Raw genomic sequence first — 21,897 nt, 5'->3', positions numbered from 1 at the left:
ATCATTTATATATAGAACTAAAAGAGCTGGAAAAGCAAATAAGCATAATAAATTATCATTTCCAATTTATTTTTTTTGAATAGACTTATTCATATATAAATTATAAATGACATTTATTTAGTTACTTGCTCCCAGCTCGCTCAACGTCACCCTCTTTTAGCATTCAAATCAACTCCAATATCCTTAAACGTTTTAGAGTTGCATCCATATTAACGTTACTTTTTATAAATATATATTTTTAATCATAAAATTAAATAAAATATTTCAATAAAATATTACTTGTGCTACAGAATCTTTAGCTTTTTCCATATGCTTTCTTTCTTATTTATCATAATCAAATTACTTTTTCAGATTATCTTCTTTTTCTTATTTTTCATGTTAACTTTTCTTAAGTTCTCTCTATCTTTTTTGTAGCTCTAATTATTTTTCATAACTTTCTGGTGATTCTAAATTTGCTTGCAATAAATCTATTGCCATTTTAAGCTCTCCAATCAATGGGAGTAAGTTAAATAAATTTTGGTCAGGTAACACCCAACATTCATTAATAGCATCCTAAATATAAAATTATTAATATTTTTATACAGTATTCAATTCAAATTAATAAATAAAAGTACATAAGTAAATCCAGCTGCCTTTAGAACTTCTTCAATATGCTACTAACTAAATAAACTTTATTTCAGTTTAGCATTAGTAGTTTTTATTGACCTGAACTTTTATTCCGTAGGATTCTTAGCTATACTATTGAAAAAAATATAATTCTTAAATATAATTAAATAAAATATCAATTATACTTATCAAAAAGTTTATATAGAAGATTAAATGCCTCTAACAGTTAAGTAGGGTGATTTTCTTCGAGCATTTTATTTATTTGCTCGTTAAAGTTGTCTTCTAAATTTTGTTATTTACTATCCATTTTCAACAAACAAAACAATTTCTTATTATTCTCTAATAATTTTAATATTTGTTGCAGAAAAAATAATTAATAAAGTTTATAGAAAAGTAAATAGAATTTTAATTTAATATAAAATAGATTGATTCTATTTTTTGAGTCTTCCAAATTCACAAATAAATTGCATAGATTATATGTTATTTTTTTGTTCGCTAATTTTATGCATAAAATATAAATTTGAGTTCATTGCTTGGTATTAGCTTTGAATAATTAAAAAGTAACTTTAACAAACATTTTTTCTTATTTAATATAAAAAATATTTTATTATAATAGTCATATAAATTTTAAAAATTAAACAGTAAATTTTTTAATAAAATTTTTTTTTAACATATAAGAATCATTAACTTATCAATATATAATTAAAATATGTTTGTATCAATTATTTCTATTAGTATTAGTTCCAGGTTGAGTATCATTATCATTTAATACTCCTTCTTCCTCTAAATCATCATCAATATCATCCATTAAATCATCATCGTACTCAACTTAACCGATAACAGGAACAGTGTTTCCATACATATCATAGGCTGTTGGACGAGCTCTGCTTAGTAAGCTGCTTACTAAAGGAACTGAGAATAAAAGGAAAGGAAAACTCAACATTGCATATATCCACTTAGTAAAGTAGATATGACCTTTAGCATCCTCGAAAGTCTATTTGTTTTCTAACCTGAAGCCATTATAAAAAAATAAAAACGCAAGACCAAATGCTAAGATATCCCAAATAATTAAACACTTCATTCCACCACCTCTTTAGAATGAGCAGCATCCTTGTTATTTTTTAGCTTCTTCGTCCAAATCATCGAACTGTTTCATTTTATATTTCTCTGCTAAGTCTTCAAATTTGGCTACTTTACCTTCTTTTTCAAGCTTTTCTAATTCAGTTTCTATTTTTTTCTAAAGTTTTTCTCTTTTTTTCAATCTTTTTTGTCTTTCCTTTTCCTTTCTTTCACTTTCTTTTTACTCTTCTATTTCGGCATTCTTAAAACGAAGTTTACCTTTTTGCTCTGAGAATGGAAGGAATATCAAAGTTATCCACACTAACAGAATATTTATACCAAAAGCAATAAGGTCTATACGAGGATGGATCAACATACTAGGTCCATATTAATAGCAATTTTATTAAATCGAAAGACTTAAATGGGTATTTTCTTCTACACATTTAAAATACATATAAAAGCCAATAGTACCTCCAATAACACCGATAGAAAAGAATTGTAAACGTTTAAACTCTAAAATGAAGTTAATCAATTAGTACTCATCGCTCTTATCAATTATTAAGAAAAGGAGAATAAAATAAAAGCTACTAACACCGTATATAGGACATAACATAGCTAAAAATCCAAGCAAAAAGATAGGATTTCTAATCTTTTATCCTAAAGACTTATCATATGGCATCAAGCTATACTAAAATCTATTTGATAATTTAAAAAAGATTTATAATCAAATTGTAATTTGCGAGGAGATTTTTATCTAATTAAGAAAAAATTTAAATTTTATGAGTCAGGAAATAAAAATATAAGTTATTTTAAATCTCTACTTGATATTAAATGATAAATATCTTAAATAAAAATGTAGAAAAACTTAAAATAGAAATAAATGTAAAGTCTGTAAACTAAAATAAATTTAAAATTCTAAATTCTTGCAATATATCAAAATAATTTACAGAGATCTGATTTTCCAGCAAGGCCAACAAAAGCATGAAACGTCAGGTTTTTTAACTTCTACAAAGGGTACATCGGTTCTAATTCTTAGCTAATACTAAACCTCTTCCTCAAGAATAGGCCAGTTTTCTTCAACAATGTCATCCATAAAATTCTAAACACACTAAGGCATAGCTTTATCCCTTATTTTATCTTGAACCTTGGGCTTTTAATCTCTCAAGAATTGCATGATTTTGGTTTCGATCTTCTTTTTGATATATGAAGATATAGAGTTTTTAAATCCACCAAACATTCCTTGGCTTTTTGGAGTCTAACCAACATTTCTTGGTGTAACATCCTTGCTTTTAGAAACAGATTTCTTATCCATAGATTTTTCTTCTTCAAGAGGAAGAAATCCTGATTTTTCTTTCTTAGACATTTTTTATACGTTTTTTATTAACTCCTATTATTAATGAAAATGCCAAAATTTAATTAATTATACTTTTAAAATAAGCGAAATCACCAACCTTTGGATATAAATAAATAAATAACTAGAGTGCTGAAGAAATAGTGCGAACTTTTCTTATGAACAAAAATTAAAATTGCTTTTTAATAAATAAGTCAGGGTGGGTTTATTTTAATCAAAATAAATTTGAAAAGATATTAATATTATTAAATAAGTATTACTTGCTATTTTTCTTAGGTCGTGTTTAATGTTCATTAATTTTTCTTTGACATAAATCTTTTTACCTGCTTCACACAGGAAATACACAAATATTATCTAATGGTGAATGTAATTTTCAACTTAAATTTTCAAGAGAAAAAATAAATTTGGTTTTTTAAAAATAGACTTTAATTGAAAGATAAATTTTAAATTAAAATATTTTCACAAAACAAAAGCTAATTTTTAATAAGAAAAACAAATATTTATTTTTATCATTTATAAATAATATTTTTTTATCTAAAAAGACAAAAATATCTCATTAAAAGCTATATTAAATTTTTGAGCAGTAGTTTATTACCTTAAAATAAGATATTTGATTAGTATTTTCTATTGTTCAATCAGTGGTTGAATATCATAAAAAATTTCAGGTATACTTTTAGTAATTATGTTGATTTGCTCACATCATTTAAAATAATTTTTTTGATTTTGAATAAAAACTATATATTTTATTACTATTTTATATAAATATAACTAAAAAACAAATTTTATTTTCACTTTTAAAGCTCAATCAATCATAATTTTGTTTTAAAAATATATATTTGCAATGATCAAAACAGCATAGAATTATTTACTGTTTTGAATCTAAATTTGTTAACTCGAACTTAAAGTGTTATCCAATTTATTGATAATTAATTATATTAATGTATTTAATATATTGAGAAAATTTACTTTAGTTAAGCCATAAATTTTAATTCCCTCCAAAAATAAAAATAAGTAAATAAATCGATATTTTTATATTAGGAAGTAAATAAAATATTATGATTACTATTTTTACAAAAATACAAAAATTTTATTATTTTTCTGGACTTTATTATGAATAGAATAAATTATTTTATAATAAAATTTAATTTTAAGCATTATTAAATACATAAATTATATAAAAAGTGCTATTTAATTGGTTATAATTTAAATACCTAATAATGAATAATTACTTTAATAATACTAATTTATGAATGATTTTGATGCTTTTGTATGTTTATAATAAATTTAGTTGGTTAAAATAAAAATATACTTTTCTATTATTAATATTTTAATTTATTTTTATCTTAATTTTAAGTAATTATACAAATATTTGTGGTATTTGGGTAAGGAATCTGAATTTATTTGATAAGCAATATTAATTATGAATATTTGAAAATTAAAAAATGATGCTTATGACATACAAAATATTTTCTATTTATTCTTAATTAATTTTTTATTTATTTTGTTTTAATTGATATTTTATTTCTTTATTGTTTTTAATTTACTTTTTATTTATTTTAATTAATTTTATTTCATATTTTTAATATTTTGTTTATTAATTTTTATTTTTATTTAATTTAATTTCAAAATTTATTCTTTTATTTTTGGAGATTTTAAAGCAGCGAGCAAGATTCTTCAAAGAAGTTCCTAATTGATTTAAAAAATACTTTTTATATATCGTTAATATAGAATTGCATCTCATCATTGTTATAAATGAATGAGATTATTAAAAAGAGACCTAACTTTTTGATTATCGCATGCTTTCGATTATTTTACTCTGGAAGCATAACCAGAGATAAGGTCTTGGGAACAAATATCTAATTTATTATTCGAGCGGGTAAATTGCTTCTTTAAATTAAAAACTTATGCCTATAAAAAACTTATGGAGTGTTAAAAAACTTAAGCGTGGTAGCGAAATTATTATCATCATCATCATCATATTCGCAATAAAAGTATGGAAATTTATTGAAATTTAAAAACTTATTTAATAAATTAGATATTTTGCTCTACCTTAAAAAAATTCAAAAAATTGCATTTTCCTTATTTTTTCTTTATTTTAAAAATTCTTGTTAATTTAATTAATTATAATCAAATTGATTTATTAATTTCTTTTGAGAAGAAAAAATTTTTTGTTAGTTATTAAAGTTAATCAATTAATAAAAATAAAAAATCACAATTTTTCTTAGATTAATCAATTTAAAAAAAAATATGAAAATTTAAAATAATTTTAAAATTAAACAACAATAAATAAGTAAATTAATAAGCAAATAATAATTTTTTATTCACTTAATAAATTAAATAATTATTTACTTTTATTTAAAAGGAATTGTCTAAATTATAATTTTAAATGGTTATATTATTGATTCATAATCCTTTTCATAAAAAATTATTTGTAATAATTAATTCAACAAATTAGTGTTACCTAAATAAATTTTCAATTTTTTAAAAAGGAATTCTAGTTTAATTTTAGAAATTGAAAATGACAGAAAGTACAAAAGACATTTAGTCATTTTAATCTAAGAAAAGAGAAGCCATTACTTCAGATTTTCTAAAAATAGAAGTAATATTTAACAAGCATAAATACCAATAATATTAAATTCTCATAGATTATTAAAATAAATGATAGCTTACTAGAATTTTTTCGAAAGTTGAAATAGAAAAGTCGAAATACTATGCATATAGGATGAATAAGTTTTTGGAGATTCCTCTAGATGCTGTTTACAAAGATCCTTCGATAATAAAATTAACTTAGAATAAGAATATAATAAATGAAGTAATAAATTTATAATTATTTATAAGAATGTTAAAAGCAATAAGCATTATATAAAAAGAGTTTAAATTTTATAAATAAAAATGCTGAATTCTTTTAATTTTATTAGAAAAATCTTATGATGGTATAATGATTATATAAAAATATAAAATAGAGTTTAAACAAAGTTCCTTCTATAATATTTCAAAGTGAAAGAAAAGTGATAGCGCTAAATTATTCATTTAACAAAAATGAGCTATTTATTCCTCAAAAACAGTTGGTTGATTAAGAGAAATCAATAATTAGCTTAAAAGATCATCATGTTAGTATTTATAATTTGCTTAGTTATATTTGAATAATATTTTTATTTGTATTAAAGAAAGAAATTAAAAAAATTACAAAGACAGAAACTACATTTATCATTTCACTTGAAAATTAAGAAAGTGTAATATCAGTGAAGAATAAATTGATATCGCAGGTAATTTATAATTCTATACTATTATATTTTTATCTGATTAAATGGACATCTTAAATTATAAAATCATTAGGGAATTAAGGCTTTTGATGAAAAAGAGAAGTTTTATTTTGATTTAATAGATAATGTTGATAGATAGAAGTAATTTTATAAGCAAAATTATATTCATATAAAGCAAAATACTTTTTTTTAAATATTTTAAAAAGGTCTATACCTACGATTTTTGATAAATAAATTCTAAAGCCAAAGAACAATGAAAGTTTTGTTGGATATCACAGAGGAATGCTGTAAGGATATTTAAATCTAGCAATCCCTCCTGTGAGTCCTTCAGAATAGTATTTAAATCATCTATGTAAATATTTAATTTAAAATAAATTAAATTAAAAAAATATTTTTTATAAAATGTAGAGTTTCTTTCAATAATGAATCCAAACTATTTAAGAATGAATGTTGTAGATAATTAAACATTCCCAACCCAATCTAATACATAATAAAGAAAAAAAAATAATAAAACAGAAACGCCTAAAATATCAGCAGCTACTCCTTCATACAGAAGGAAAAGGCTTTTGAGCTAATAATAATTTTATTAAGATTAAACTAATGACTAAACTTAAAATAAAATTCTTTCCTAGTATACATCTAAAAATGAAGAAGTTATTTATGAAAAAAAGAAAGCTAATTCTATTAGTTACTAGCTTCTAAATGCTAAATCTCCAAAGTAAGTTCAATTCAATGAGCAAAATATCCTTCATAAGCAAAAAAGACATTCAAGTAAAGTAACTTCAAAATAGTAATTTGAAAAAAATGAACAAGATTAATCTGATTAGTAATCAAATGAAAGTTTTGATATTTCTAAAAGAAATAATGGCAAAAACAGAATTTTGAAAAATTCTGAGCTATTTAAAGATAATATGTAAAATGGGGAATCAATCACAGATGAAAAGAGAGAATCTGTGCTGAGTGAAGATGCTAATTCAAGCTCAACCTAGTAGATAGATATAAGCGAAACTAGCTTTACACCTAAGATTACGCTTCTATAAATGGAAATTAATTAAAATCAGTAAGAGTCAGAGAGCGAAAATGAAAACGAGGAATTCGATGATAAAGAAAAATTCCATCCTCAAACAACAGACTCTTTCATGCCAAAAAATTATTCAAAATTAGAATAAATTGATGATTTAGAGATTTGATTTAGATTTATTGATCAAATAATTTAATAAAAGTAAGAATATTTTTATGTTCTAATATAAATTTAAAATGTTGCCAAATTAATATATTGTTATCTAATTGTTTGTTTTATTTAAGTATCAATTTTACACCAATTTATAAGAAAGTTACATACTAACTAACTATGATGTTTCTTTCTTAAAACAAAAATCTTATTTTTATGTGCTTTTACTAAATAAATAAATAAATAATCTCTAGAAGTTTATGTAAATTTCTTTTTAATTAAAAATAAAATTCTGCATAAACTATCTAGGATATTCATGTGTAAGGTTACAATTCTTAGGAAATTATTAATTTTTTATATTTATTAAAATTAGAATCTAAATGGTTTAAATAAATATTTTTTTCATAAAAAATAATCTTAGTGAATTCCATAAATATAATAAAATTATTGAGTTTTTATGATTAAAAAAGTAATTAATTGAATATGAATTATTCATAAAAGAATTTTTTAATTAAAGCAGAATTTATTTAATTTATTTTGTAATATTCTATAAAAAATACATTGTTAACTTTTAAATATAAATTTTGTTTTTCATTTTTATTTTTTTCATACTTCAAAATCTTTCTAAAGCAATAATAGTTGAGTTTCCGAATAATTAATCTATGATTTTATTATTAGGGTTTTTTACAGGTATCCAATCAGGTCTATCTTATTTAATTTTATTCCAGATAATATCACTGAAGTAATAGTTGGCTAATTAACTTGGATGGAACCCATCGACAGGTTCGATAATTTCGTATGCTTAATAGCCATCAGCAGTAGCTCTGTTAATAGCTTCTTAAATAGGAACATCATAATAAACTACGTCAAAGTTATTAAAAGTAACAGTTTCTATAATATCTTTATAGACCTAATTTAATTCTGCAGCTCTTTTTGAAGTAGCAGCTCTGATTTCAGGATCAGAATTCATCCAACCCCAGCAAGGGCTCATTTCTAAACAATTCAAGTAGTCATAGAAGTATTTATATTTAACAAATAAAGGATGCTCTCTTTCAGCCAAAAGATTGTAAAGAATTTATCCATCAGCAACACCTATTGTTATTTATTTAAAGTTAAAATATTAATTTACTAATCTACCATTTAATAAACTAATATATATAAATAATTTATTACCCCAAACAACTATGTGAGATCCTTTAGGAAGAACAGTATCAAGATATTCCCAAGCTTTCATAATATTTACTTTGAATTCTTCTGGTGTAGTAAATGAATCAGTAGTTTTATGGCCACTGCAAACATCATTTCCGATTAATTCAAAAATCACTAGCATAGGATGATCATGAGTTTAATTTCTTCTAATTGCTTAGAAATCTGATAAATGACCTGATCTAGCCCCTATAAAATTAAAAAAAAAATTTTAAACTAAATAAAATAAAAATAGTATTCTTACCATTGACACCAATATTTTGGTAATCACCTCTGTTACATCTGTTTATTTCTACTAATCTTTCATAGAATGAGTGTACTAAAGGTGTATTTTCAAAACCTGAAGAAGCACTGAAATTTGGTAAATCAAATTCCATGGAAGCTCTTTCAAGTATATCATCAAAAGTATTTTCTTTTATTAAATATATAGAGATTCAATTTAATCTAATAAGAAGAATTTTATGGTAATTGATTAAAGTTTTATTGAAAGAGAAAAATATTTATTTCATGATATTTAAAAGTAAGGATTAAGATTATATTAACAAAAATCATCATATACCTCAAAAAAGATATTGAATAGAATAGAAATATTCTTAAAGTCAGAGATAATTCCAATTTTAAATAGTATTTGGAATCTAAAAAAGCTAAAACATTCGTTTTTATTTTTATTGCGTAATTTAAGTTCAAATGACACAAATTATTAAAATTCAAAATATCAATACAAAAAAATGTATTTTTATTTACTTTGCCACATAGTAACATTAAAATATTTAGGAGGGACTTAAAAGTGAGCACCAGCAGAATCTCCAATCACAATAGTACCTAGTCTCTCTGATTAACCGCACTAACATAATTAAATATAAATAAGAGTTAAATTTACAGTTTATAATTGTTTTATTATAAGAGCATTTAGAAAAAAGGAGAAAAAGATACTCCCAGGATTTAAAAATTAATTAAAGTAATAATCAAAATAAATCTTTTATTACAAGCTCGTCTTCGTAATTTTTGCCTGTCACTGTATTTACACCCCAAATACCGTTACAATCATAATCAATTGAAGGGTTACTACCTTCCCATATCTTTCTACCTGGATATATAGTGTTTTAAAAGTCATCACAATCCTTTCCTCTCCAATTGTAACCTCTCAAAGGACCTATAGTACTAAATCCATCATTATCAAAATCTACAACGGGTTAGTGAGCATCAGCAAATCTATTGATTAAATCTTTTATCCATTGAATGGGATTAAAAGAAGTAAACTAATTTTCTTAAGGTGATTTTTCCCCAATTAATTTTGTTTTTATCTGTCTTAAAATTGTTTACACAAACTGAGGAGTTGATTCTTATGTTTCTTGTGAATCTTAAGGGAAAGATTAAGAGTGAATGTTGCATTATGAGAATTTTCCAGTGCATGCTCCAGCTTTTCTATATATAGTTAAGTTAAATTTTTTGTAGATGAATGTGACACAATAGATTTATTTTTGATTTCAAAAGTTAAACAAAAAAATCATCATTTTAATCACTGCTATTATGTGGTAAAAAATTAATTAAAAATTGTGGCAGCAGCTAATCTAAGCTTTTGGGTAAAACAAACAAAAAGAAATTGATTTATATTAATATAGACTAATTAATCAATCAATACCTGCAAATAACATCAGAGTTATCCTTCTTAGAAAAACCTTCAATAATATAAGGTCCAAGTACTTTTACCAAAGAGTTGCATGTAGATGATAGTGAATTTGGGAAAATCTTACAAAAATGATTGGATAAATAATCACTGATGTTTTATTTTTTGTAGACAGCATCATTAGTAGCCAAAGTAACTAAAATATCGCAAACAACACAATTAATAGATCCATCTCCATTTTATTCAAGTTCTGAACCTAATTTACATTTTTTTATGATGAATTAATAACTTAAACATTCAATTTTCAATCATGAAAAAATTTATTTCAAATTAATATTTAATTTTGTAAAAATTTCTTGTACTATTTGATAATTTTTTTGATCAAATTTTCTAATGAAGAAATTTTTAGTATCTTTCTTAAAATTAGTGTATTCAGCAATTTATGTAAAAGCTATGCATGTAGATGTATTAACTAAATTATTTACTTATTTTTGAGGAATCACAATTAGCAATTGTATTGAGGAGAATTTGTTAAAATTCAGCTGCATGCTTCTTAGCAATAGAATAATCGTTTTCTAAGATTAATTAAGAAGCTGAATTTATCAATTCGAGATGAGATTGGCAATCTTAGTTTGAATCAAGTAATTATTATTCACTAACAGGAGAATCACAAATTTCAACTAATTTAGGAACAATGTAGCTCATATTAATAATAGATTAATATGCTACTCTAGGTTAGAATTTAATATTATCAAGGTATTTTTTAGCTTGGTTTTGTAAGCTTTAATAAGCAGTCTCACAATTTTGATCATTTTCTGATTGAGCAAATGAATGACACAAGCATGCAAATGCCAACAAAGTAATGAAAAATGTTAATTTTTTCATATTTTTAAATTTCAGTATTTAATAATTTTAACAACAAATTTAAAATTATAAATATTTATTTGATGAGGCTGGTATTATTATACTTGAAGGTAATTAGATTAAAAAATCAAATTGAAGTGGAATTTATTTTTAGATTTATCAGAAAAAGAATATGTAATTTAGTTTGAAATTTGCCACTTAATAGAAAATTATAATTACATATTTGAAATATAAATATATATTAAGACTAAAGTGTTGAAATTAATTACAAATTTCTTATAAAAGAATTTATTTCCACAACTTTCTAATTATATATTTTAATGAAGAAAACAAGCTATAAAAATAGTTTATCATTTTTTAAACCCTATTTTAATGATTTTTATTAATAAATTTGTTTATAGATTACAACTTATCAGTTTCAAATCAAAATGTTAAATTAATTTATTTATCATCTCATTTCTAATTAAAAAAATAATTTTCAAGCTTTTGCAGGTTTTATGAAAAATTATTTTCTAAACAATCTTTTAATTTTGAGTGCCAATTTTATTTATTTTATAATTTTAAATTAAAATCTATTTTATTTAAAAATATAGCTATTCTCGGATAGGAAATAAATATTAAGTAGAATAATAAATATTATTTAAAAATATAAATTAAATTTAAAATAATAAAAAAGGTATCGAAATAGGTTTCGAATCTGAAAAAAAAAAAATAAAAAAAATGTTTAATCAAAGATTTAATTTTTTGATGAAGAAATTTTTAATTTTTTATCAAACATTTAATCTTGAATTAATTTTTTTTTTTTACATATTAAATGAATGAAAAAAATATTACTCTAAAAATTAAATGTTTGATTAAAAATTTAGATTTCTTCATTAAAAAACTAAATATTTGATTAAATATTTTTTATTTTTTTGTTTGTTCAGGTCCGAGACCTATTTCGATAGATACCTTTTTTTATTATTCTACTTAAATGTTATTTCCTACTAGAGAAATAATTATATAAAAAAAAGCAATATTGATTTATTACAGTTAAATATTAAAAATAATAAGATGAGCAAATTAAAAATAATTCAGATAAATCTTTAATACATATTTTAGAATATTTAAATTAGAAATCGATTTCTTAAATGTTAATATTCTAAAATTGATTCATCTGAATTATTTTAAATATACCGTAAAATAAATATTTAAGAAAAGCTTAATAAATGTTAAAAGGTTAAATTATATAATCGAAAAAATAATAGTTAATTTGTCTATGGTAGACTAAAATTTGTATATATTTCATAAGAAAAGATAAGAAACATACTTTAAATAGACTAAGTTTTTGAAGGTTTCTTATAGAAAGATGAAGCATCTATTAGAATAATCTAAATCATAATTTTAAATTAAAGGATATCATTTTTAATCAAATTGATAATTAATATAGAATAATATCCTTGTCAGAAAGTAAAATTCAATCAATGAGGAATTAATAATAAAAAAATGTGTTATATACTCTCTGTTATCCTACTAAATTATTACAAAAAATTGTTATTATTAAGAAACTTTATTAATTTAAAAATTATTATGCATCAACAACAAAATAGAAAAGCAAACAAAGTAGAAATTAAAAAGAGTATTCGTAAGAAAATCTTGAAGAAGAATCAAACGAAAATCAAATTTCACTCTATAAGTTTAAACAATTAATCATCTTATCAGATTAAATTAATGAAAAAGCAAGGAAAAATTAAAGGTAAAATATAAAAAAGAGAACCTATTGCTTTCGAATGTTTGATTTGTTCTTCATCATACAAACACAATCTTGATGATTTAAATAGCAATTATTAAAATTAAATATGTTTCCATTTTAGAAAAAAAATATGCCCTAATTGTTTAGATTAGTGGATGTCTTAGCAAATATAAGATTAAGGCTCTCTTAATTATAATGCACTTAAAATAAAATGTCCTATTAATACATGCAATTAATTGTTTTTATTTAATCTTTTCAAATAAGTTTTTAATATGAAAATATTTCCCATAACTACTCAATAACTTTTAAACCATTACTGTAGATAATAATATGATATTGTTAGTTGTCCAAATTCCACTTGCAGCTATAGAGGAATAGTTAATAATTAAAAATGCACTGAGCCTTTTCAATGCAGTTTATGCTAGCATTAATGGAGTGAGCATTCATAAAATAGTTTTAAAAATTTGAAAGAGCTTAAAAGCAACTTATACAAATACTTTTTCACAAAAAATTGCCCAACATGCAATGCACATATTTAAAAAAATGGAGGATGTAACAATATGACATGTAGGAAATGTTAAACAGGTTTTTGCTGGCTATGTTTGAATCCTCATGGTAAGCACCCTGCCTCGTGTGGTATTAAATAAGCAGCAAAATGCTTACTTTTATATACTCCTGTGATATACTTTTATAAAAAGTTCTAATTCTTGAAGCTTTTAAAAAATTACAATCCAATCAAAAAATGTGAAAAATGGTATGATTTCCTATTGTATCCTTTCAAATGTGTTGGAGTTGGATTCAGATTCGGTACTTATTATGCCTTTTGTATCTCTTCTTTCTTTTTAGCTTACACTGCAGGTTTATCGTAAAAATAATTTTATTAATATATTTCCATCATTTAAATTTATTTTTTTATAGTATTTTTTAACACGCTTGATTAAATTGTAATAATTTTATAAAATAAAAGTTTATTAAGAATGTCCAGCGCAATAATATTAAAAATTTAGAATACTATTAATTCTTATCATGGAAAACCTTAAATAGTACAGTAAATTAATGTACCGAGATAATAGTTTAGATAATAAAGCACTTTGAATATTGCAACAGCTGGCTGTTTAGTTTCTGGATTAATATCCTATTATTATGGAAACAAAACTGAATATAAAATATTTCTTGGAGTAAATTTTCTCTATCTCTCATTTATCTCTTCAATAATTGTAGGAACATCAATTTGAAATATTTGCTAAATTATGCTAAAAATATTATAAATTTCTTAACTCTCATATTTTATAAACTTATCTAATTATTTTTACTTATAAATAATCTAATGTTTTATCATTGTTTGTTTTAATAAATCCAAATTTATTATTAAATAAAGTAATAGTTATTTTGTATATTTTTAATTAAAAAACTTATAAATTAAGAATATTAAATTAGATTTATTAATAAAGGAGTTTTCATCAAAAAATAAAGTGAATTACTATACATTATGTATGTTCAATGTTTAAAAAAAAAATGAATATTTTATCAAATTTATAAACTAAAATAAAAACATGAATAGCTATTTATTTTTTTAGTTAGTTAGTTAGTTAGTTAGTTAGTTAAACCCTAACTTATTTTTAAATAAAAAATTTTTTATTAGAGATCTCTTTCTTTCTAGATTGATTTAAATAATATTTTTGTTTGAATATCAAATATGGTTTGCGAAATTTTGATGATATATTGGCTCTAAATAAAAATTTTTTGTTCATTCCTTTCAATGGATATATTAGTTTATTTAAGATTTATTACTAATTTTAGAAGTAGCATGATCGAAAACAATTAGAGAAAGAGGTTAGAATATTTGTTTAATGCAATTATATTTAAATCCTCCATAGATTGTAGTATTAATTGCAAGGGCTTAACGTATAGTATGGATATGTTAAGATTAATCTTAGATATAAGTATTAGTGTATATTACTTTTCTTGCAGTGTCCAAAGGATAGGCGAATACACTGCTAATTAAAGATGCTGAGACAGCAGCTAAATATTTTTACTTCAAAGAAAGGAAGTTATTGTAATAACTATGATTGAAGTAGCCTGTCTATTATTCGTAATCTTTCTCTTTAATATTATATTACTTCATGTAGGTAGCTCTCTTGAAATATTCGTAAAGAGGGAACTATATACCCCTGTAGACGGAATTTGATATTATGCTTGCATTAAGGCCATTAGTAAATCTATAGTGAACGTTGGATATAGATAATTAGACCTTCAAGTCAGTGGCAACATAAAGAGTTTTGAAACAATCAATTGGATTCATTAAAAAGGCCATCATTGCACCAGAAAGAGCACCTGCAGCGATATTATTATAATTTTAGTATGTACCAGATGTATATTACATTAATTTGTCCTATACAATTTTGAAGAAAGCAATTGACATAAGATCAGATCCTATGATGTTGTGCTTTAAAACACGAATTAAGTTACCCTTTTTCATAGGATCAACTTCTATTTTTTAAAGATTAAACATATCTTTTACTTTTGTTTTAATTTGTTGAAAATCAATTTCCTCTGGTATACTTGGAATTTATACAGTTTCGCGTTAAGGGAATGCTCTTTGGCTAAGAGCAGCTTTATAAAGATAGCTTGCTTTTTCACCAAGTTATTTTGTAATCTTAAAGTTATCCAAAGGACCATAAATAACAGTATTAAAAACAGGAGTAAACCATAATAAGCATTCACTAAAACTATTGTAGATTCTGTCATAAAAATTTCTCAATTTCTTAGAGGGGTCAAAATTATTAATGCTTTGACCTTTTTTATCAACCCACTGTTAAATTCCATCAAGCTTTGATTAAAATTTCTTTTCCATAACATTTTGCCATTATTTTTCTTCTTCAGCTTTTTTTAAATCTAATTTATGTTATTCTTCTTACAATTTTTCTTATTCCTCAGCTTAGCGAATTTGTTCTAATTCATCTAAATTTTGCTTTTCTAAAGCCAATTATTCAGGTTTCTTCTTAGGAATTCTTTTTTTTTTTAACTATAGCTATTTAATTTGTTCTTATTCGTCAAAGTAAGCCTTTTCAAATTTTTCTAATTCCTATTTGCGATTATCTCTTTTTTCTTTTGCTAAACGAGCTTGATTTTATTATTCAATTGTTTTTATTTTTTCTTGGAACTTTTCTTCAGTCTATTTGTCAAACTTCTTTATGAATTCTTTCAAATAGTCGAATCTTTCTTTTTTTTAAGAAGCTAATTGTTTTAATTCTTTCTCTCTTTGAATTTTATATTGCTTGTCTGCTTTTACTTACTCTTGTTAACGTCTATACTCTTCGTTTTAAATTCTTTTAGATTCTTAAACATCTTTTTCTACTTAGTATTTTTTCCAACTAACTTCTGCTATCTGACTCTCTAAAAGCTTGACATCTTTTTCGTATTATTGTTATGTAGTTTTTTAATTGGATTCAAAATCTACTTCTAATTTCTTTTTACGGTTTTCTACAGTTTCATCTGATTTCTTTTCAACACTTTGTAAAGCATTAATTCTAGCTAAACGTTATTCTTTTCTTTTGAAGACTTCATCAAGTTTCTTCTCAATATCTTAATTTAATTTTATAAATTTATTACTACGAGACTCATACTCTTTTTCTTCATCAATTATACGGAAAAAGGCCAATGTGAATAGATTTAAACCCTTTTAAAGTCTTAAAGGATACTCTTATTTCAAAAGTGAGCATATTCCTTCCTAACGCAAAGAAAACACTTCACTTTCTTCAACAGATAAGTATGAAACCAAACTAGAATTAATACTATTAGATAAACTATTCTTAATATTTCCAAATTTATTTGATATGTGTTTCCATCCAAGTTGAGTTTGAAGAGATATTTATTTAGCTTAAAGTGGAACTAAACGCTTACTATCTTCAAAGAAAGAAGCTCTAACTAATTTGTTTACTAAAAAGTAATTTTCTAACACAGTAAATGAATAATCAAGAGATTCTTGGGGAGTAACTTTTAACTAATTTATCCAAGTTCTTAAAACTCCCTAGAAGCGATTCCAAATGTAATCCTTCACTTCATTTTTATGATTACAAGCAAATTATTTAATTTAAGGAGCAACCTTTTTGTTATATTCAACATAGTATTCATACCATTCAATAGTTGCATCTTTAAATGCTCTAGCTACTTTACAAGTTGACTATTTTCATTTTATTAAAAGTAAAGTCTAGCTTAAAATAAAATATAAACTAAATATATTACTTCAACAAGATCCCATGTCTCTCCCTAATAAGCTTATTATATTTTCAAAGTTAAGTAGGAAAATGAATCATCAAGCCATTTCAAATTGTTCTAAATATTTAAAAATATAAGTTTAAAATTTTTAAGAATTTTGAAAAAAAAGTTTAACTAAATCTAAAAACTAATAAATAAAATGAAAGTATGTTAATTACTTTTTAAAAATCTTCCTTTAAATAATTTATGTAGTCTGAATATAAATGCTCGACTTTAATTGCAAAATAGTTTTCTTTAACTAACTTAACCCATCTAAATGTTAAGAAATAATATGAAAATCTTATCAAATCTCTTTAAAAAACCCAAAGCTATGTAAGTTCGGGAGAATTTTCTTTCTCAATTACATTATCCATCCATTTTTCTAACTCTTTTAAACAAGTTATATCGAAATCTAATAAATTTTCAAACCAACCTGGTTCATAATTTTCAAAAATTTATTTATCTTCTTTCAATTGCTTGGCTCTGAGCTCTAAAATTTTCTTATATACCTCTTCTTTGTTAGCTTAAATTATCTTACTTTCTTCGACAGTTGACATTTAAATATTCCAATTTTAAATATTTTCTCTACCCTTTTATAATTTTATATTAATTCTACTTTTTCTCCTTTCCTAAACTGATCAAATCAGTTTTTCTTTAATCTTTGTGAATATAAAAGTTTTCTTTTAATTTTATATCTTTTTTCTTGAAGTTTCTTGAAATATAAATAAATACAAACATAGATAATATCAAACGATGTTCATTTTAAATTCCATTAAAAAATATTAACAAATCTATCAATAAATCCATCATACCAAAATTAATATTTTATTTTAGAGGAGTTAATTACTCAAATTAAATTATTTTTATGAAAGATCCTCTTCTTTTATATGTATCTGAACTGTTTTTATGCAACAATCTACTTTAACAAATATAAAATGTCACTGTATAATTATACAACAAATAAATAGATTCTTCATAAAATTTATTTCATGAAAATTTTACAATTGAAAATAATAAAAATAATTTTAGTTAATTTTAAATAAAAAATCATTATAAAAAAATTTTATCTGTATTTATAATTCCTCTTGTCAAAAGTATTATGATAACACTGCAATTATCACTTCCTCTTTTTTACTATTTACTTATTTCTACAGCATCCAGACAAATTTATCTTGCAACTTTTTATGGATCCTAATTAATTAAAATGATTAAAATTGAAAATAATGAATATTTTGATTTTTTTTATATTTATTTACCTGTTCTGTAATTTAATTCTCTATAAGTCTTTCTCTTACATATTCTACTACTTGCTAATTATTAAACATGTCAAATAACCCATCACATCCTAGTACTATAAATTCGTCAACCATGAAATCAATGTCCCAAACTCTAATCTAATTTTTATAAATTCTTCTACTTAAATCATCTTATTTAATTTTTTCTAAATTTTACATCTGGATTAACTGTAACTATATCCATATTACCAGTTGTTTCTTTTTTAAATGAAAAGTCACCAAAAGCTCTGCTTACTGCTAGTTTTTTGTTTACTCTATTTCCATCTACTGTTCCACCTGCTTTCATAATTCTTTATCTTTCCTTTTCTTCATTCTATTCATAAAATAAAAAATGATTTTTTAAAAATTTAATTGATCATTTTGTAAATATTTTTAAAAAAATTATATATTTTATTTAAATTAAAAAAGTTAATACAGGCTTGTGATCGACTGTTAGAGCAACAGGTTTGCCTTATCTACTTAAGACTGCTCTACAGTCACCTACATTAACTGATATAAGTTTAGTACCAAATATAAGGATAATAACTCCAGCACTTCCACTATCTGAATTATTATCTTAATCATTCATACGATACTACCAGAACTATTAGTCTATATCGTTTATAATCTAAAATACATAAAAAGTTTTTTTATTTAATTAGAAATAGTCAAAGAATGCTAAAATTACATAAACTAACTTTTCGTATATATATTAGTAAAAAAATTCTGTATCATCTAAATATTCTTCAGAATTCATAAATTCTTCTTTTAGTTTTTCGCCAAGAGTTTCATATAAAAATTAAGCACACTAATCACCACCATGTCTATAATATAATTATTTCGTTTCTTTTATAGAGAATTAGTAATTTAATTTATTACCCATCAAATACTGCAAAGTAAGAAACTGAAAAGTATCTAGAAATAGGAATCGATTGTGAAATTACAGATCTATCTTCCATAGTCATTCTTGTTCCTTTATCACTCCACAAACCAGTATTAAATCTTAATGAATAAAATTTTATGAAATTGTATTTTGAGTAGAATAAATGAAACCTTTAAACTTGAAAATCTAAATTTCCTATGTTAACTATATCGTCCGGACTTAGCTTATAATTGCCATATAACTTTAAATATATCTATCCAGGTGCTTTTGGGGTTACATGAAAATAATATCTATTAAAGTAAAACTAAATTATCATCTCAAATTTCTGATTGCAGTCAACTCCATATTTATCAATTCCACTAATCTCTCCCATTTCGCTGCTTCGAGTTATTGCAGCTCCTGACCATTTAACCTTTGCAAGGACTTCCTTAAAATCATTTTTTAATTTATTTTTAATTTTAGTTTTACTCAAGTTAATTTTATTACATCTTATGTGATACTATAAATCAGTAAAGTTTTTTATTTGCCATCAACTATTTTTAAAAAGTATTTTGCTTCTGTTTTCAAAAAATGTATTTGATTTACCTGGAAAATCTTAATCAATTGTGTCAAATGCTTATTTAAAACGAATTTTTTCATCTTCATCATCGATTATTTCATCAATTATATTAGGTTGCAATTATTTAATGTCTTTTAATGTTTTAATGTTATAGGATTTTAATTTAATAATAACTTTCTTTAACTCTATTCTTGCTAACCATTCAACAACTACATCAAAATTTTCATCCTCTATTTATATTTTTAATTATTTTTAAATCATAGATACTTTTAATATATAAATATTTTACCTATCAATCTAAACTAAAACACCTAGTCTTCGATTCTAAAAATTTATTCATCTTCTATCTGTATTAAATGTCCTGGTTTCGTTTTAATCCATGTGCCTATTTTATTTTACAAAAAATAAAAAATCTCTTTATTAAAAATACCGTTTAGAGTTAATTTAAATATAATTTAATTATAAAAAATACATAGCTCTGTAAAATTAAATAGCTACCTTTTTCAGAATTCAAATCCTTAATAAAATAACCATATTAATTATCATCCATAGTGTAATTTATTTTCGTGTGCTGAGCAGAAAGACCAGCGTTTTCTATTAACAAAGTGTAATCAGCTTATGGATCACTGCCAATCAACTCTCCTTCTTCAGTGAGATTTAGGTAGATAAAATTACCTGCAAACGGCCCTTAAATACATCTAAAAACATAATCAGTGACTCCATCAGTTAAAGACCCTATATTTTTAGGTCGAATTAATATAAAAGAAGCACGTTGATTTTTTAACTTTAAAATTACTTGCTGGTATATCGTTTTCAAACCTTTCTTGTATAAATTAAGCAACAGTATCTTCTTATTTTTTTTCTTATTAGTCTCTTTAGCCTCTATTCATTGCTCTTAAATATTGCTATGAAAATATTCACAATAATAGCCAAAATATTATGGATTCTATTTAAATAAAAAATGTTGGTTGTATTAAAATTAGCTATAATCTACTTCTATTTATTTTTTGTAATAATTAATATCTCAAAAATTAAAGATTTTGCTTTGAAGTTGTAATTGAATAGTTAGTTAATTAATTAATTATAAAACAAATTAGATAATAATATTTGATAGGATTGGCATTAAGCAATTTAGTAAGTAAATAAATAAATAAATATATTAATTATTATTGTTATTATAAAAAATAATTTTATTTATGAAAATATTTTTGAATGAATATTTAATTACTTGAATATATCAATATTAATTTATATCTAACTAAAATAAATATATTTTCATTCAATTTAAATAACACTCATTCTCTTACAAATAAAAGAGTCTTCTTTTTATTATAATTAGATATATATATTTCTTTAATCTTTCTAATAATAAATCATCAATTTTTTCATTTTCAGAAATTTCTAAAAATATTTTTTATATGCGCAAAATATTAATAAGACTCCTTTTCTTTTAATTTCAAGCTAATTTAAATATTTATCTTGTAGACTATGTCTTTCATTACTTGTTAGTTTTCTTTGCAATCTATTTAAGCTAGTGAAGATAACTCTTGTCATTAAGATAAGAAGGATAAACAGGAGAAGTTTGTTTAAGAGCTCTTCTAAATAATTAAGCATCGCTGTAAAAGTCCTTGATTTTAAAGGTTTTTGCTCTAATACCTTCATTAGATTCACGAGCAGCCTTTTCGATTTAACCCATCATTTAAGGATTACCATCATAAAGAATTTAGACATAACGACCTACTAGATGCTTCTTATCATCATTACCCTTAACTGTTCTATTTAATATTCTATCACCTAATATAGTGGTATTTCTTACATTACCACCCTTTTCTAAAATGCTCTAAGCTACACTAGAAACTAAACTGGTAGTAGCCTTAGCAGTATTAGCTCTTGCGAGAACAATTAATTCGTAAAGAGGCATTTTGCTATAATATAATTCTATATCTTATCTTAAAAAATCTTTAAAAAGTAAACCTTTTCAATATAATTTTTTGCTATACTAATTTAATATTAAAAAATTTAACTTAGAAAAAAAATTTAACTAG

General features: G+C 23.0%; 8 protein-coding genes across 8 annotated transcripts; 2 read left to right on the top strand and 6 right to left on the bottom strand. All coding sequences in view use genetic code 6, as the record gives it.

Moving 5' to 3' along the window:
• Nucleotides 1-146: 146 nt before the first annotated feature.
• On the bottom strand, nt 147-913 carry TTHERM_00535620 (PUB domain protein; the record flags this gene model as incomplete). Its single annotated transcript, XM_001023471.3, has 4 exons — nt 147-218; nt 280-552; nt 615-738; nt 792-913. 4 exons carry the CDS (start codon nt 911-913, stop codon nt 147-149), a joined length of 591 nt encoding a protein of 196 aa, XP_001023471.2.
• A 411-nt stretch (nt 914-1,324) lies between these two features.
• On the bottom strand, nt 1,325-3,028 carry TTHERM_00535610 (transmembrane protein, putative; the record flags this gene model as incomplete). The annotated part of the gene is made up of 2 exons (XM_001023470.3): nt 1,325-2,360; nt 2,613-3,028. The coding sequence occupies 2 exons, from the start codon at nt 3,026-3,028 to the stop codon at nt 1,325-1,327; spliced, it is 1,452 nt and encodes a 483-aa protein (XP_001023470.2).
• Nucleotides 3,029-5,534: 2,506 nt separating this feature from the next.
• On the top strand, nt 5,535-7,469 carry TTHERM_00535590 (PX domain protein; the record flags this gene model as incomplete). The annotated part of the gene is made up of 7 exons (XM_001023468.2): nt 5,535-5,615; nt 5,682-5,828; nt 5,980-6,130; nt 6,188-6,282; nt 6,353-6,420; nt 6,486-6,631; nt 6,688-7,469. The coding sequence occupies 7 exons, from the start codon at nt 5,535-5,537 to the stop codon at nt 7,467-7,469; spliced, it is 1,470 nt and encodes a 489-aa protein (XP_001023468.2).
• Nucleotides 7,470-7,959: 490 nt separating this feature from the next.
• TTHERM_00535580 (surfactant protein B containing protein) lies at nt 7,960-11,203 on the bottom strand. The gene is made up of 7 exons (XM_001023467.3): nt 10,769-11,203; nt 10,299-10,539; nt 9,643-10,081; nt 9,401-9,500; nt 8,901-9,068; nt 8,624-8,845; nt 7,960-8,542 (listed from the first exon to the last, which is right to left on the bottom strand). The coding sequence occupies exons 1-7, from the start codon at nt 11,166-11,168 to the stop codon at nt 8,064-8,066; spliced, it is 2,049 nt and encodes a 682-aa protein (XP_001023467.2). The 5' UTR covers nt 11,169-11,203; the 3' UTR covers nt 7,960-8,063.
• A 1,458-nt stretch (nt 11,204-12,661) lies between these two features.
• TTHERM_00535570 (Ibr domain protein) lies at nt 12,662-14,266 on the top strand. Its single transcript, XM_001023466.3, has 2 exons — nt 12,662-13,744; nt 13,847-14,266. Exons 1-2 carry the CDS (start codon nt 12,717-12,719, stop codon nt 14,112-14,114), a joined length of 1,296 nt encoding a protein of 431 aa, XP_001023466.2. The 5' UTR covers nt 12,662-12,716; the 3' UTR covers nt 14,115-14,266.
• Nucleotides 14,267-14,635: 369 nt separating this feature from the next.
• Nucleotides 14,636-17,693, bottom strand: TTHERM_00535560 (carrier protein; the record flags this gene model as incomplete). The annotated part of the gene is made up of 3 exons (XM_001023465.3): nt 14,636-17,062; nt 17,125-17,214; nt 17,316-17,693. 3 exons carry the CDS (start codon nt 17,691-17,693, stop codon nt 14,636-14,638), a joined length of 2,895 nt encoding a protein of 964 aa, XP_001023465.3.
• Nucleotides 17,694-18,183: 490 nt separating this feature from the next.
• TTHERM_000535559 (carrier protein) lies at nt 18,184-20,742 on the bottom strand (the record flags this gene model as incomplete). Its single annotated transcript, XM_012799797.1, has 12 exons — nt 18,184-18,327; nt 18,393-18,530; nt 18,589-18,744; nt 18,847-19,038; nt 19,099-19,234; nt 19,290-19,412; nt 19,464-19,720; nt 19,780-19,826; nt 19,879-20,082; nt 20,142-20,237; nt 20,351-20,587; nt 20,649-20,742. 12 exons carry the CDS (start codon nt 20,740-20,742, stop codon nt 18,184-18,186), a joined length of 1,824 nt encoding a protein of 607 aa, XP_012655251.1.
• A 605-nt stretch (nt 20,743-21,347) lies between these two features.
• Nucleotides 21,348-21,773, bottom strand: TTHERM_00535550 (ribosomal protein S6; the record flags this gene model as incomplete). Its single annotated transcript, XM_001023464.3, has 1 exon — nt 21,348-21,773. One exon carries the CDS (start codon nt 21,771-21,773, stop codon nt 21,348-21,350), a length of 426 nt encoding a protein of 141 aa, XP_001023464.1.
• Nucleotides 21,774-21,897: the final 124 nt, after the last annotated feature.

This window comes from Tetrahymena thermophila, assembly GCF_000189635.1.
Source record: "Tetrahymena thermophila SB210 genomic scaffold scf_8254428, whole genome shotgun sequence".
Lineage (NCBI taxonomy): Eukaryota > Ciliophora > Oligohymenophorea > Hymenostomatida > Tetrahymenidae > Tetrahymena > Tetrahymena thermophila.
The sequence above is the reverse complement of the archived record's forward strand: the minus strand, read 5'-3'. Positions and strand labels throughout refer to the sequence as shown.